At 39.7% G+C, this 15,078-nt stretch overlaps 2 protein-coding genes across 2 annotated transcripts; both read right to left on the reverse strand.

Annotated features, from left to right (window-relative positions):
* Nucleotides 1-7,912: 7,912 nt before the first annotated feature.
* Nucleotides 7,913-8,467, reverse strand: LOC110690182. The gene has a single exon (XM_021867016.1). The coding sequence runs from the start codon at nucleotides 8,465-8,467 to the stop codon at nucleotides 7,913-7,915; it is 555 nt and encodes a 184-aa protein (XP_021722708.1).
* Nucleotides 8,468-11,213: 2,746 nt separating this feature from the next.
* LOC110690183 lies at nucleotides 11,214-11,726 on the reverse strand. Its single transcript, XM_021867017.1, has one exon. It carries the CDS (start codon nucleotides 11,724-11,726, stop codon nucleotides 11,214-11,216), a length of 513 nt encoding a protein of 170 aa, XP_021722709.1.
* Between the last annotated feature and the right edge of the window lie 3,352 nt (nucleotides 11,727-15,078).

Here is a 15,078-nt window from a genome sequence, read left to right on the forward strand (position 1 = left end):
GTTAGCCTCTTGCATGAACGTGCTAGATCATAATAATACGATTATTTGATGTCCACATTAATTTTATAATCAATTAAGAGGGAGAAATTAATTTAATTATGGTTTAATTATTATATTTAATGTTATTAAACTTTTGGAACCGATTAAATGTGATTTAATTATGCTCAAAATAGCCATGAAGAGACCGAAATTTAGCCCTAATGTGTTCGAAATTTTCGAACCCCCTAACCCTAAATTTTGAATTTTTCGAAACTCCTAGCCCTAAAATATGATTTTTGTGCTTGATTTTGATTATTCAATTTATTTTATGATTCATAATTTTAATCGGATTGATTTATGCATAAAAGTGTTTTATGTATGATCATCAATTTAATTTTAAAAGTTAGGATTAAATTGGGATTAATTTTATGATGAACCCTAATTTAAAGTTGAATGTGATTTAATTTTAATATTATGGACTGATTTAATTTAATCATGATAAGTGTTATTTTAATTAAATTAAAACACAAAAAAAACACAAAAAAAAATGTTTTAGGTGGCCGGCAACCGCGGCTGGGTGGCGCAGCCATGGCGGCTGCCGACCAGGTGGCAGTCCGAGAGGGAGGGAGGGAGGGCAGGCGGTCAAGGGTGGCTGTGGGCAGCAGCGTGCAAGTGTTGCACGGCTGCTGCCACGACTGTCAGAGTAGCTGCCCGCTGCTGCCTTGCGACAGTGGCTGTTGTTATGGCAGCCAGCCACCATGGCTAGCTTCGGCTAGCCAACCATGGTGGCCGGCGGTGGTGGCTTGCGGTATTTCAAAAAAAAAATTAATTATCTTATTTTAGAAATTATTTCAAGATAATTGTGAATTATTTTGGGATAAAATCAGTTTTATTTTGGATAAGATAGAATATTTTGAAAATATGATCTTTTATTTTAAAAGATAAAATTGGTTTTATTTGGATAAAATCTATTATTTTAGGACAAAATCAAATATTCAAAAGTTGTTATATTTGATAGTATCCATATTTAAAGTTGTTAAATTGGTAATTATCCTAATTAAAGTGGTTAATTTTGGATAAGATTGATTAGGATATTCTAAGCATATTCCAAAAGGATAATAATTGATTTAAATAATGTGATTATCCCATAATTAGATTAGGTTATAATTGATTTTAAAATTATTTTATTGGTTAGTAATTAGGATAGAATCTCCTAAATTTGTTAGGATAATCATGAAAGATTAAATATGATTTATCTTTCTAGATTAAAATATGATTTGATTCTATCTCATGACTAAATTAAATATATTATATTTTATAAAAGGTGATGAATAATATATGATATTATCTAATTATGATTAAAATATAAGATATTTTAGGAAATGCGTTGACTTTATTATGAACATTCGATGTTATAGTTTAGACAAGCATGTTGAGTGATTTATTATATGGCACTTTTATAATATATGATATTATGTTGCTATATATAGACTAGTATGGCCCATAGATTCTTAAATACGATCTGCGCATCGTGATGTATTTTTGTAATCTATATACGGTCTGCGTACCGTTAAGTATTTTTGTAACTTTTATTTAAAGTAAATAGAATAGTTATTTAAATAGTGTTAGTCCAAAGAACCTCATGAAGTGAAGGCCCAAAGGAGCAAGGTGGATGGAGATCCATGGCGATTCGAGTGGGAGCTTTTTCATTTATAGTTTTCTTAGGACTAAGGGGCCATACTATGTCATGATTTGTTGCATTAGTAGATTATGCATGTTAGATTTTATTTATGTTGATTGATGATGCGCTAGAGTTCACTAAATAATCACAACATAATAAATCTAGGTCCCAGTAATATTGAGATTGCTTTTCCAATTAAAAACCCGATGAAACCTTTGATATTTATGATGGGTCATGCCAAAGCTGGGTGTCATATTATATCTTAGGGGAGTGGGGGTAAAACAAATTTTACACTTTTAATTGGTTATGCTCAACAAGGTTACCTAAAGAGTTTAGAACCTTGAAGCAAAGGGAAATAATTAAACATGTGATGATTAATTATTCAACCAAGAGTTACAAGAATTGTAATCAGTAAAGAGTTTAATCACCTTGAAAATGTAATGGTTGATGGTAGGGCCAAAGTCCGGTCAATTATTGCACAAATAAAGGATCTTGGAATCACTTAAAATTCAATTGGGATCAATTAATTATTGAATAAAGTGTTTTAAAGTTACCAAATGAATGCGTTTATGGTACTTTAATTTTAAATTAAACATAATTATTAAACTTTTCCTTATTTTGACATAGATGGGTAGTTGTAATCACAATGACAACAACGTTTACAACCTTCGACCAGTCTTTGAGAAGGATAGGTTGACAGGGGAAAACTTTTCCACTTGGGAAAGAATGCTAAGACTTGTTCTGAAATCTGAGGGTAAAGAGGATATCATTGACACCCCATTGCCAGGACCTCTGCTAGAAAATTCAACTGCGGCAGAGATCAAGAAGCACAAGGAAGCTCATGACAGAGCTATACCTATCACTTGCTTAATGATTGCTACCATGGAGCCTAGTCTTCAAAAGCGTTTTGAGGACCAGGATGCCTATTCAATCATGCAAGAACTCAAAGCCTTGTTTAAGAAACAAGCTATAATTGAAAGGTATGAGCTCCATCGTGAGATTCTGGATTGTAGGATGGAGAAGGGTGCCACAGTTCATGTCATGTTTTCAAAATGATCGGTCTAATTCAAAGTATGGAGAAATTGGGGCACCCATATAGTGATGATTTGGCAACATACATCATTCTCCATTCACTACCAGAAAGTTTCAACCAGTTTATCATGAATTTTAACATGACTGCCACTGCAAAGACTATGAATCAATTGCATGCAATGCTGGTTAGTGCTGAGAAACAAATCCCTAAGGAACCTAAGAAGGAAGTTCTTATGATTCAAAAGGGAAAGGGGTTCAAGAAGAAGGGGCAAAAGGCTAGTGCCAAGAGCAAGGGCAAGCAAGTTTCCAAGGCTCCTGAAAAGCCTAAGACGACTCCAAAGCCCAAGGCTGCAAGTGAAAGTGAATGCTTTTACTGCAAGAAGAAGGGGCATTGGAAGCGAAAATGACAGAAATACCATGACTTCCTCAAGAATAATGGAGCATCAATCTCAGGTATTATGTTATAAACATTTTAACATTCACTTAGGTATGTGATACCAAGTTGAAGTGCTAAACATAGTGATGTTGCGCAGGAACTGCAAACAAGTGAAGCTAGCATGGAAATGGAGCTTGAAGGTGCACTAGAAGTATTTGAGTGGCCAGAGATAGCTTCATAGTTTTAAATTTTTGATTACTTTATCATGATTTTAGAACAATTTCCAGTTTTGATGAGACAATATTTCGGTTTTCTTGTTTTGAATACTGAATTTGGTTTACTTGGCTTGGACAAGTGTTGATCCATGACCAAGGTAATAAATTGTTTTCATTTTGCTAGATATGAGTTAATTTTGTTTTATGACATTGATATAAGTAGATCACAAAAGTAAATTTAGATGATTCAAAGTACACTTACTTATAACAAGTAAGGTTAGGTCACATTAACCATTTGCACATCCAAAGTTTTGGATGGACTCTCATTCTTATATGATTATGAATAACTTGAGAATTAGAAGTCATGCTTGATAAGTTAAGATGACCAAGTTGCCTTTAAGTAAAAAAGGGTAAAAGAAGCTAAAATGACCTTTTGGAACTCATACATATGATGTATGTGAACCAATAAGTTCAAAATTAGCAAAGAGATTTAACTATTCCATTGCTTTTACTAACGATTTAAGTAAATAAATTGATAATTACTTAATGAAGTAAAGCTTGGAAACATTGAAATGTTCAAAATTTCCAAAAATGAAATGTAAAATTAGTTTGAGATAAAACAATTTAATACTACAATATGATTGTTGTGATAAATTTAACTCAAAAGGAATGATCATCTAGAGGGAATTGTTGAATTAATTCACAATCAAGAAACATTACAATTAAAATGTATGTTTATGAAGAAGGAATCAAACTTTGCTTGCCATTGTTCGATCTAAAATTTAATGATTTACAAATATCGTTTTCAGGATATGCATTAGAACAAAAACAATTGCAAATATACTAAACAGGAAACTTAACCAAAGCAGTAGAAGAGATGTCATAAGAGTTATGATTTGGAAATGTTCCAAAAGTTATCTTTTCTAAACAGGATTGAAGGATATGAAATCAATGTAAAATGTTTACAAAGATAACATAATACACCCTAAATCAGAAAAATAGTTCTTCATGGGTTTTCTCATGGAAACTAAGAGGTATTATTCCTACAATCGCGTAGAAACAAAGTGTTTGTTGCTCGCGATAGTGTCTTTATAGAAAGAATGTCTTCCTACAAAGCCAAGTGGGAGTAAAGTTAGATCTTGATGAGATTCGATACGAGCAATAAATGGATGTGGATAACACTACATCAGAGACGAAGGCATATGAAATCAGTTAATTTGATAAACCATATGTCGAAGCAAGCTAATTCCACTAGCGAGGCTTCTATCGTCCCACTAGAATGAAAGGCTTTCAAAGAGTTGAAGAGAATAATTCTATTGTCGCTCATACCTATCGTAGGTTACTTGGGATCAAAACAAACAGTTTGTTGAAATTATGAGAAAAGGTGGATTCTAAAATTTTCCTATTGGAATGGTTGGAACCCATGCCTACAAGCAAGCTTTGGATAAATGCCAACTTAGGAAATGGCTTAAAGCCATGAAATCCAATATGGACTCCATGTTTGTAAAAATGTGTTAGTCCATAATAGTCTTACAAATAGGGTCAAACCTATTAGTTGGGTAAGCCTATTCGGATTATTCTAGTTATGGATATCAAAATCACTTTCATAAAATGTTCTTGATAGTGAACATGTATATGATACTTCCTAAGAATTTTGAAATCCAGACATTCCTAGAAAGTTATTGCAAACTTCAGAAATTCATTTTATGGATTGAAGTAAGCATCAGGGAGTTGGAATATTCGTTTTGATTAGGAAATCAAACAGTTTGATTTCCTTAGTAGAACGAAAGAATTCTTGTAGAGACAAGAAGTTTAGTGGGAGCAATTGGTCTTTTAGTCTAGTATGTAGTTGACATACAGTCCATATGAAATGATATATCAATGCTTGAATAAGTCAAGCAGTGGTTAGAAAGATTGTTTCAATATGATAGACTTAGGAGATGTTGAGTACATATTGGGAATTAAGATCCATGAAGTAAATCTTGAAGAATGATTGGAATGAATTGAGAGACTTATTTTGATAAGGACCTTGACAAGTTCATGAAGCAAGACTCTAAGAGAGGATGTCTTCCCATGTTTCATGGTATTACACTCAGTAAAACTCAGTGCCTTCAAAAGCTAATAGAGTAAAGTTGTATGGATAGTGTACCTCATGCTTTTGCAAAAGGGTCCATTACTTGTGCCATGAAATGTACAAAGCAAGATGTTGCATATGACTTGTGCATGTGTAGCAGGTTTCAAGCCAATTCAGAATAAGCATACAGAGAATTACCAAGAACAGATCCTTAAGTACTTGAGAAGCACTAAAAGGAATTCATCTAGCTATTATGTTAAATAGTAATTTAAGCAAGTTGTCAAAAGGTTACATGAATGCAAGTTTTTTTCAAACAGGCAAGATGATTCTAGATGGTGATCTAAATGCATATTTGCGTCTGAATGGAAAAGGACAGTGAGCTTGAAGAGTTCAAAGCAGAGAACTGTTGCATAATCAATGTCAGAATATGTGTATTAAAATATAGTGAGATAGTTAGAGAGAAAGTTCGGATTAAAATGTCATGTGACTAACAAGTCACTTTTGCCCAAAAACAAAAAAGGAGCCAGAGTCACATCACAAATCCAAACAAAAGGATATGAGATATCACCCCAATTATGAGATCATTGACCAGCGGAAGGTCATGTTCTGCAAAGTTTTATTATGAGTGAGAAATCACTAAACCCCTTCCATGGACTAAGATATGAGAGTCATATTAAAGTCTTAGGATTGTAGCAAGTTTTGTAATTTAAGTTGTATATGTTTTGAGAAAACATATTACATGAGAAATGCATCAATTTGCAGAATTATGTTTATAATAGAAATTATTATTTCTCTTATTTAATTATGGTTTTGGAAATTAAATAAAATGTCCAAAATAACTATGAATTGATGGGCTCATCAGGTTGATGACCTGGTGAATTGAAACCCCACAGGTGAACAAAATTCATATATTATTTAAAGTTCCTAGTTCGAGATCATTAAAGTGGAAATAAATGATTTCAATAAATGAACTAGCATGTAAGATTGATTGGATAGCGCAGTTTCATGGGCTATAGGGGCATAGAGATGCTCGGTTAATCACTTGGATATGCATGAATGATGCATGATCGAACTATTGACCTACTTTGAAGTTCAAGTATAAAGCTTCCGTATATATTAGTGGATTCCTTTGACATGAGTGAAACATTGATTTCATTCAATGGATGTTGTGGCTGTGGTACACTCAAACGTCTAGCCGTAACTGGAGATTATAAAGGGTGTTTCCCGGTTATTTCGGAAGTTAAGTGGGAGTCATGTTACCACAAGATTGGATAGAGTGTACCTATTAAATTAGGAAATGTGTCATGGCCGCTTGAAGAGGGAGAATTCAGAAAATACGTGGCCGCGTTCAAATGTATTACACAATAATCATTTAGTTTTGTAATTCTAACTCAGATTTCAAGAAACGATTTGTAGATTAATATGATCTCGACATGTGATGCAATCATATTATCAAATCGACACATATATTGACTTAAGGAATTTGAATATTGCACCCTTGTCTCAGACAAGTGGGAGATTGAAGGAGTTATGTCTTCGTCGTGTGCAATTACTAGATATATAAATGGATCAAATTATGGATATAATTAAGTTCGTACATTTGGGTCGTCGTTTTTCCATAGCTAGAGGTACCAACGATCTTTGGACTAGTAAAATAGGCCAAAGCCCAATTGGACGGATCCTATAAGGTCACACAAAGGGGCTAGATCAAGCATTAGAGGACGAGGCCCATCATGGACCTCATCACTCTAGGTGGCCGGCCATGTAGGGGAATTAAGAGTGTTTTAGGCTTCGTGCCCTAGTCTGATTATAATGAGATTATAAATAGACTAGGTGCCTAGGTTTGCAGGGTGTAGAAGCAATTAACTGATCAGTGTGATCAATCCCGAATTAGCAAACACGAAACCCAACCCTCTCAAAGTCCTCTCTCTCACACGGCTCTCTCCTCCTCCTAGGCGCCAGTGATGTGTCGCGGTGGTGGTGGTTTGTGCGGTGGTCGGTTGTCTATAAAGGTGGTGATCGCGGTTTTCCTCAATCACTTGACCAATCTAGTATTGGTGGACGGCTCGTTCGAATCTCGTGGACTAAGTAGAGGAGCATTGCTTGGGGCTCTATTCTCTCCCTGATTTGCCTGTCGAATAGCTTTGTGTAATTCACGCGTCAAAGGTATGATTATGTTTCTTGTCTGTTATGCATGTGATTCTTGGGATTGGTACTTGATTGAATATGATTCATATTTTTTCGCTGCGTAGTACCTATAAACTCCTACAGTTTCACGCGGCGTTTCTGCGTAGACTATGAAAGTGCAAATAAGCATAAGTAGAATGGAAAATAATATAACAATGTTTGACTTTTCATTAATTTGTCAAAATTACATTGTTGTGGTTGTACGGCTTACATTGCTCGGTCAACAGACCTAGCTGTATATACAGCGTTTGGCTAAGTACTAAAAAAAAACTTAAACATAATATTTCTTCAAGTTGTCAGTGTTCCATGTACGCAGAATCTGACGATCGTTCATGGCTTCGAGACGGTAAGTACCATCTCGGACTTCTTCACTGATTCGATACGGCCTTTCCCAGTTTGGGGTCAGCTTCATCCTCATTTTCCCGACCCACAGCCTCCATTTTCCTTAGGACCAGATCTACCATTTTCAGCGGACGCTTTGACACTCGGCGATTGTATGCCCTTGTCATCCTTAGGCGATAAATTTCATGCCTAAGCGCCGCATTGCCCCTAGCTTCTGGAAGGAAGTCTAGGGCAGTCTTCATGGCTTTCCAATTGGTCGCTTCATCATATAGCATCACCCTAAGAGTGGGCTCATACATCTCAATTGGGAGAACAGCCTCAGCGTTGTACACCAAAAAGAATGGGGTTTCCCCTGTGGAGCTCTTGACCGTTGTTCGTATAGACCACAATATATTGACCAACTCATCAGCCCATAGGCCGCCTGCCTTTTCAAGTTTGCGCTTGATACCATTGGAGATCAACTTGTTGTATGCCTCTACCTGGTCGTTAGCTTGTGGTCGGCCAACTGAAGCAAAGCAATGAGATATGCCATGGTCTTCCAACCACTCCTTAAGTTGAGGCGTTTCGAACTGGGGGCCCATTGTCAAACACCATAGACTGAGGAACTCCAAAACGTGTAATGATACTCTTCCATATGAAGGCTGAAACATCCGTCCACTTGATGCCCCGTACAGCCTTGGCCTCCACCCACTTTGTGAAGTAGTCTACTGCTACAAACACATAACGCCTTTGACCAGATGCTGGCGTGTACGGTCCTAAGATATCCATCCCCCATTTGGAAAAGGGGAGCGGACTACTTCTGGCCGACAGACTGTTAGCAGGGCGATGGATCAAGGTTGCAAATCTCTGGCACTTGTCACATTTTTTCACCATTTTCATGGCGTCCGACTTTAAACTCGGTCAGTAGTACCCTAGATGGGCAGCCTTTTCAGTCAAGGCTCGCCCTCCAATATGGGAGCCGCAGTGCCCCTGGTAGAGGTCGTCCAGGACATCATGCCCCTTCTCAGGAGTAATACACTTCAGGTACGGCTTCACAAATGCTTTTTTAAACAACTCCCCCTGCTTCATTTTGAACCAGGCCGCTCTCTTCTTCATCAGCCAACTCTCCTTAGGATCGGCCGGAAGTAACCCAGCCCTTAAATAAGAAATGATCCCGTCCATCCAAGTGGAGCTTCTATCAATGATTTTTACTGGCTCGGCATCAATACTCCTTCTTTCCTTTACCTCCCAAAATACTGATCCGGGGGTATCACACGATGCTGAGGATGCTAATTTAGAGAGGGCGTCCGCCTGATGATTAGACGAACGAGGAACTTGTTGCAGAGTAAAATGATCTAGGCCCTTTGCCTCCTCCTTGACAATCTTCAAGTATTTCATCATAGCCGGCTCCCTTGCCTCAAAGTCTCCGTTCACCTGGCCGACTACAAGTAGGGAGTCCGAGCTTACATCCACTTTTGTTGCTCCTGCCGCCTTACACATTCTAAGGCCGGCCAGGAGAGCTTCATACTCGGCCTCATTATTAGAGGCTTGGAACTGAAATCTCAGAGCATACTCAAACTTATCTCCCTCGGGAGACTGACATATGATACCTGCGCCACACCCGGTAGCTGTTGCACTACCGTCCACGAACACCTTCCAGATCTGATCTCCAGCCGGCTGAAGATCAGGCCGAGTCATCTCAGCTAAGAAATCAGCAAAGGCTTGTCCCTTGATTTCTTTTCTTGGCTCAAACGTAATGTCAAAGCCTCTCATTCCAAGGCCCACTTGAGCATACGGCCACTGGCCTCTAAGGTTGTAATGGCTTCTTCAGGGGTTGGTCCGTGTAGACCACAATTGAATGTGCCAAGAAGTACAGCCGTAACTTTTTTGATGCCATGTACAATGCTAAGCCAAATTTTTCAACAGGGGGGTACCTCAGCTCGGCGTTGTGGAGTACATGGCTGATAAAATAGACTGGGATCTGGTGGCCGTCCTTTCAGCTAGCAGGACGGCACTTAGAGAGTGTTCAGAGATGGCGAGATAGATAAATAGCTTCTCATTCTTGAGTGGACTGACGAGCCGAGGCAACGTATGCATATGGCTTTTTAGCTGTACGAGTGCTTCCTCGGCCTCCTCTGTCCACTCAAACATGCCTTTCTTCTTGATGGTTTGAAATAAATAACGGCACTTATCCCCTGACCTTGACATAAATCTACCAAGTGCTGCTAAACAGCCGGTCAGTCTTTGTACTTCCTTAATCTTCCTTGGTGACTTCATGTCCAGGACAACTTGAATATTTTCAGGGTTGGCCTCCATTCCACGTTGGTCAATCAAAAATTCAAGAAATTTACCGAAATCAACACCAAAGACACATTTCTTTGGATTTAACATCATCTTATGCCGCCTGAGTTCGGTAAAAGTTTCTCGCAGATCCTTCAGGTGGTCGGCCGGCTCTTTCAACTTGACAATCATGTCATCAATGTATGCCTCCATATTCCGGCTGAGCTGATCTTTGAAGACTGTATTAACAAGTAGTTGAAAGGTAGATGGGGCATTCTTGAGGTCGAATGGCATAACTTTGTAACAGTACAACCCCTGCTCAGTTATGAACGCTGTTTTCTCTTGATCTTCTTCCCATAAGGGAATTTGATGGAATCCGGAGTATGCGTCCATGAAACTCATCAGGGCATGCTCGGCTGTTGAATCAACAAGGCGGTCAATTTTAGGCAAGGGAAAGCTATCCTTAGGGCATGCCTTGTTCAGATCGGTGTAATCCACACACATTCTCCAAGTTCCATTCGGCTTCTTCACGAGAACTACATTGGCTACCCAGTCTGGGTAATAACATTGCTGAATGAAACCGGCGTCCAACATCAGTTTTACCTCAACTGCGGCCGCCTGATTCCTCTCTTCTCCATGATTTCTTTTCTTTAAGCGGACAAGTTTAACGGCTGGGTTCACAGCCAGCTTGTGCACAGCCATGTCAGGACTTATTCCTAGCATCTCACCAACGTCAAATGCAAATACATATTTGAATTCTCTCAGCAGTTGAGCTAACTCATTCCCAAGCAAACCCAAAGCTATAGTGCCCACACTAACCTTCCGATCTGGTTGATCGGGGTCAAGCACTATATCTTGGTGACTGCCAGCCGGGTGGGGCCTTAACTCTTCTAGCCGACCAACAGTCTTTAGCTGCTATGCTTGCTCTATCTTGGTCGCCTTACGCTTCTGGCCGACCTGGTATGCTGGGGGTGAGGTTCCTTCTTCTTTTGGCTCAGACACTTTTGCTCCGCGTGCTGTAGGCTTAACGGCCAATTGATTACATTCCTTAGCCATTTTCTGACTCCCTTAGATTGTCCCAACTTTTCCGTCCGTCCTCTCGAACTTTAGCAGCATTAGATAAGGTACAATGACTGCTTTGGCTGCATTCAGTGTAGGACGGCCAAGTATAACATTATATCCAGTCAACTCTTTTACAACCAGGAAGCGGACAACCATATCTCTTCCTTGCCCTTTTTTTCCAAAGCGGACGGGTAGGTCTATCCGCCCAACTGGGTGGATAATATTCCCCCTAAATCCTACCAACGGGTGAGTGATGTCCTGAAGAGCATCCTCTGGAAAGCTTAGATTCTTCAAGGCGGCCAAGCTGATGATGTCAGCCGAGCTACCTGTATCAATCAATATTCGTCCAACCTTCAAATTGGCTATCTTCATAATGAATAGCATGGGATCATTGTGCAGGGATTTGACCTCCCCCCGGTCAGCCTCACTGATGATTACTTTGGGAAAGGGTTCGGCCTTTACTGCATCCGCTTGCATCACCTTTCCCAAATTCCAGGCGTCCTGCTTGATCCCTTTCATGGTTGGGCCCCTGAGGCGAAGCCTCCTGATATCACAACCACAAAGCCCGAATCAGTGCTATTCCCATCATGTTCCTTGTCTTTGCTCGTATCATTTTTCTGCCTCTTCTCGGACGTGTAGTCTGTCCGTGTGCAAGTGAATTTGGAGTTCATCACATAAAAGTTCAGCATGCCCTTCTCGACTAGCTTGTCCAACAATCTCTTCAAATTGATACAATCGTTCGTGTCATGTCCCACGTCCTTGTGGTAATGACAGTACTTGTTCTTGTTCCTGTATTGATTCGGGCCTCTCAACGGCTGTGGCTTTTCAAACTCAAACTTATCCTTGATTTCCATCAACTGAGGCTCGTACGTCTTAACCTTCTTGGACTTCTGCGGCTGGCCATCGGCCACCCAGACTTCTTTTCTCTTTTTTCCTTCTTTCTTTTGGTCGGCCGAGTCTTGCTAAGAAGATTGTTTCTTCTCAGCCCCCTTGTCCGGCGCTTCTGATTTTGTGAGCGAACAAAAGTCCGCCGCTTCAATATAAGCTTCAGATTCTCGCAAAACACCTGCATATGTCCGAATCTTTTTCCTTACCAGGTCAAATTTAAAACCATTATTCCATAATCCTCGGAGAAATTCAGAGTAAGCCATTTCATCCGACAGATTATGAATTTGGGCTTTTTCTTGGTTAAATCGTTGGACGTACGACCGTAGGCCCTCATTCTTCCCTTGAACAATTGTTGCCAAATTAAGGCTAGTCTATCGAGGTGGTATGTTGTATGAAAAATTTCCCACAAACAGTAAACTAAGAGTAGTGAAGCAATTGATACATCCGGCCAGGAGGCTATTGAACCAATCCTGTGCCACACCCTTCAAAGTGGCCGGAAAGCATTTGCACCAGGTATCATCATCTACACTTTGCAAGTACATCAGGTTTCTGTACGAGGTGATGTGTTCTTCTAGGTTTCCCGTACCATCATAAGCTCCCACAAGTACATTCTTCACCTTCGGCGGCTGAGGGGCAGTTAAAATATCTTGCAAAAACAGAGGCGGCTTATCTCCCAGAGTCAGCAGGCGCATCTGCAATTCAATTGGTTGTGGCTGCACGGACGGTCCAGCCAGGTAGGGAGCCTGACCGTATGCCTGTCCGTATTGCCCATATTGTTCGAAGACTAGGGGATTCGGCTGCATCAAGCCATTGAAACCTTGGGGAGATTGATATTTGATGTGTCTATTTTATATAGTATTTTACCCCCGTCCCTTGGTCATAATTAGTAGTGTTTTTGGCTCTTTTGAGCCACTTTTATTACTAATTAGTGTTTTCTAGTGTTTTTGTAGTTTTGGTTGAGTTTTGCAGGAAATTGCACTTTTGGAGCATTTTCCCGGGTTTTCATGGATCAACTACGGAAATTAGAGGAGCACGACCATCTTTGAATCCCAAGGCCGGTTAGAGCCATCGAACCGATGATTAAGGGCTCGGTATATCCAGATTGGCCCGAAGAATTGGAGCCTAATCGTAGCCTAAATAGTGACCCAAGAGAACCGCCCGGCCAAAGATGTTGGCGCCCGGAGGCACGCCCGAACGGGCGAGGGAAGTAAGGCTGGCGCCCGAAGTCGCGCCCGGCCGGGCGAGAGAAATGTACCTGATGGAAAAAGGTGCGCCCGATCGGGCGGTGCCTCGCCCGATCGGGCGCGTGTTATTGTTAGGAGTTAATTATTCGACGTTTAAGTTGTTTTAGTTTAGGATTCTTATGGAGTATAAATACTTCTCCGTAAAACGAGTTTAGGATCTTTTTTTTTTTTACTCTCCCTTAATTATTTCTTAGATTTTCTCTCTCTACTTAGCTTTTAGATTAGTTTTCTCTCTCTTATACTTTGTTCTCAACTCTATTCTTAATTCCAGATTTATTTGGTAACGATTTCCCTTCTCTTAATCTTAGTTGTCTATTTTATTCCTTTGATCATGACCTGTTTTATTGCTTTGATTAGTTTAGTTTTTATTATGTGTGAGTAGTTCTATTTCTAGGGTTTATGGGGATTCATAAATAATATGAAGGGGTAATTTATGGTTGTTAATTGTCAATGCTAGATTAATTTCCTATTGATTGATTTAATGCTCTGTGACTAAATCTACGCAGATCTTTTATGCATGAGTTTGACAATATTGATTCGAGACTCGACAGATGAAAATTAATATTTAGGTCTAGTTTCAATAGGCAGGTTAATTTAAAAATGGTTAAGTCGAGATTCGAGAGATAAGATTTAATACCGGTAAATTAATTGTGTGATTGTAATACGTAGCGAAAGCCCTTTATGATTTGATTAATGTATGCATTGATGATTGATTATTGTGTTTTACCTAGGAATATTATTTATCGGTGAACCTATGCCCTAGATCCTTTTATTCATTGTTTTCTCTTTATTCTTAATCTTCGCAGTTTAGTTTCATATCCAAATTTACATATTGGTTACTTTATAATTTAGATTACTTTAATTAATTAGGAATAGAAAGACTCGTTTCTTTGTGGATTCGACCCTACTTTCCAATCTACATTAGTTAGAGGATTTAGGAATTACTTTTTATTAGAGGATACGACTCTACCCTGTCAAATATTGAAGTGATTGGATTGGAATAGGAGTTGGAGTGCGGACAGCCTGACTTCTGCTGGAGATGGTCGTGTTGGTATGCTAGGAGAGAGTATGATTTGAAAAATCATCCGGCATAGTTGGGGTTAAGGCCGTCTCCGAGTAAGCGGCACGTTCCCGCTGCTTATGCCGAAGATAATCCCTTGGGTCCTTCCATCGTCTAGACGGCTCTGTCTTTTCTCTTCGAGGCTGCCTACTCCTCCCCCCAGCCGACTGTGTTTTTGCCAACAGATCAGAGAAATTTGTACGCAGTACCCTTGGGGACCTTCCAGTCGCCCTACGAATTGGGGTGTTTCCAGCGTCCGTTGCATTAGCCGCTTTGCTTTGTGCTTTCTTTCGAGCCCTCTCCCCCTCTCTCCTGGGCGGCTGCCTAGAGGTAGAGGCTCCGTTTCACTCAATCTCCTTCCGGAGCTTGTTAAGTGCGGCCTTCAGAGAGGCTCCGGTAACAGGAGTGTCATAGCTTCTTGAAATGTGGCAATCAGCGGATCGCTGGTACAGATTGTAGGGATTATATCCTCTACATGTCCGTCCTCACCTGGATTAGGTGTCTGACTGTCTATTTCCATAACGGACGAGTATCCCCACAGACAGCGCCAAATATTTCGGGTATTTTTTGGATTTCCTTGGATACTGGTCACGCTCTTCTAGTAACGAGACTAAGACACCTGCAAAACAACGAATATTCCGTTGTCGGAATATTCGCCTCCGAAGATCAAGTCAATGAT

Source organism: Chenopodium quinoa, unplaced genomic scaffold (genome assembly GCF_001683475.1).
Source record: "Chenopodium quinoa cultivar QQ74 unplaced genomic scaffold, ASM168347v1, whole genome shotgun sequence".
Classification (NCBI taxonomy): Eukaryota; Viridiplantae; Streptophyta; class Magnoliopsida; order Caryophyllales; family Amaranthaceae; genus Chenopodium; species Chenopodium quinoa.

Coding starts and splice junctions, on each gene's coding strand:
- LOC110690182 (XM_021867016.1), bottom strand. CDS start 8,467: ATGGGCCCCCAGTTCGAAACGCCTCAACTTAAGGAGTGGTTGGAAGAC.
- LOC110690183 (XM_021867017.1), bottom strand. CDS start 11,726: ATGAAAGGGATCAAGCAGGACGCCTGGAATTTGGGAAAGGTGATGCAA.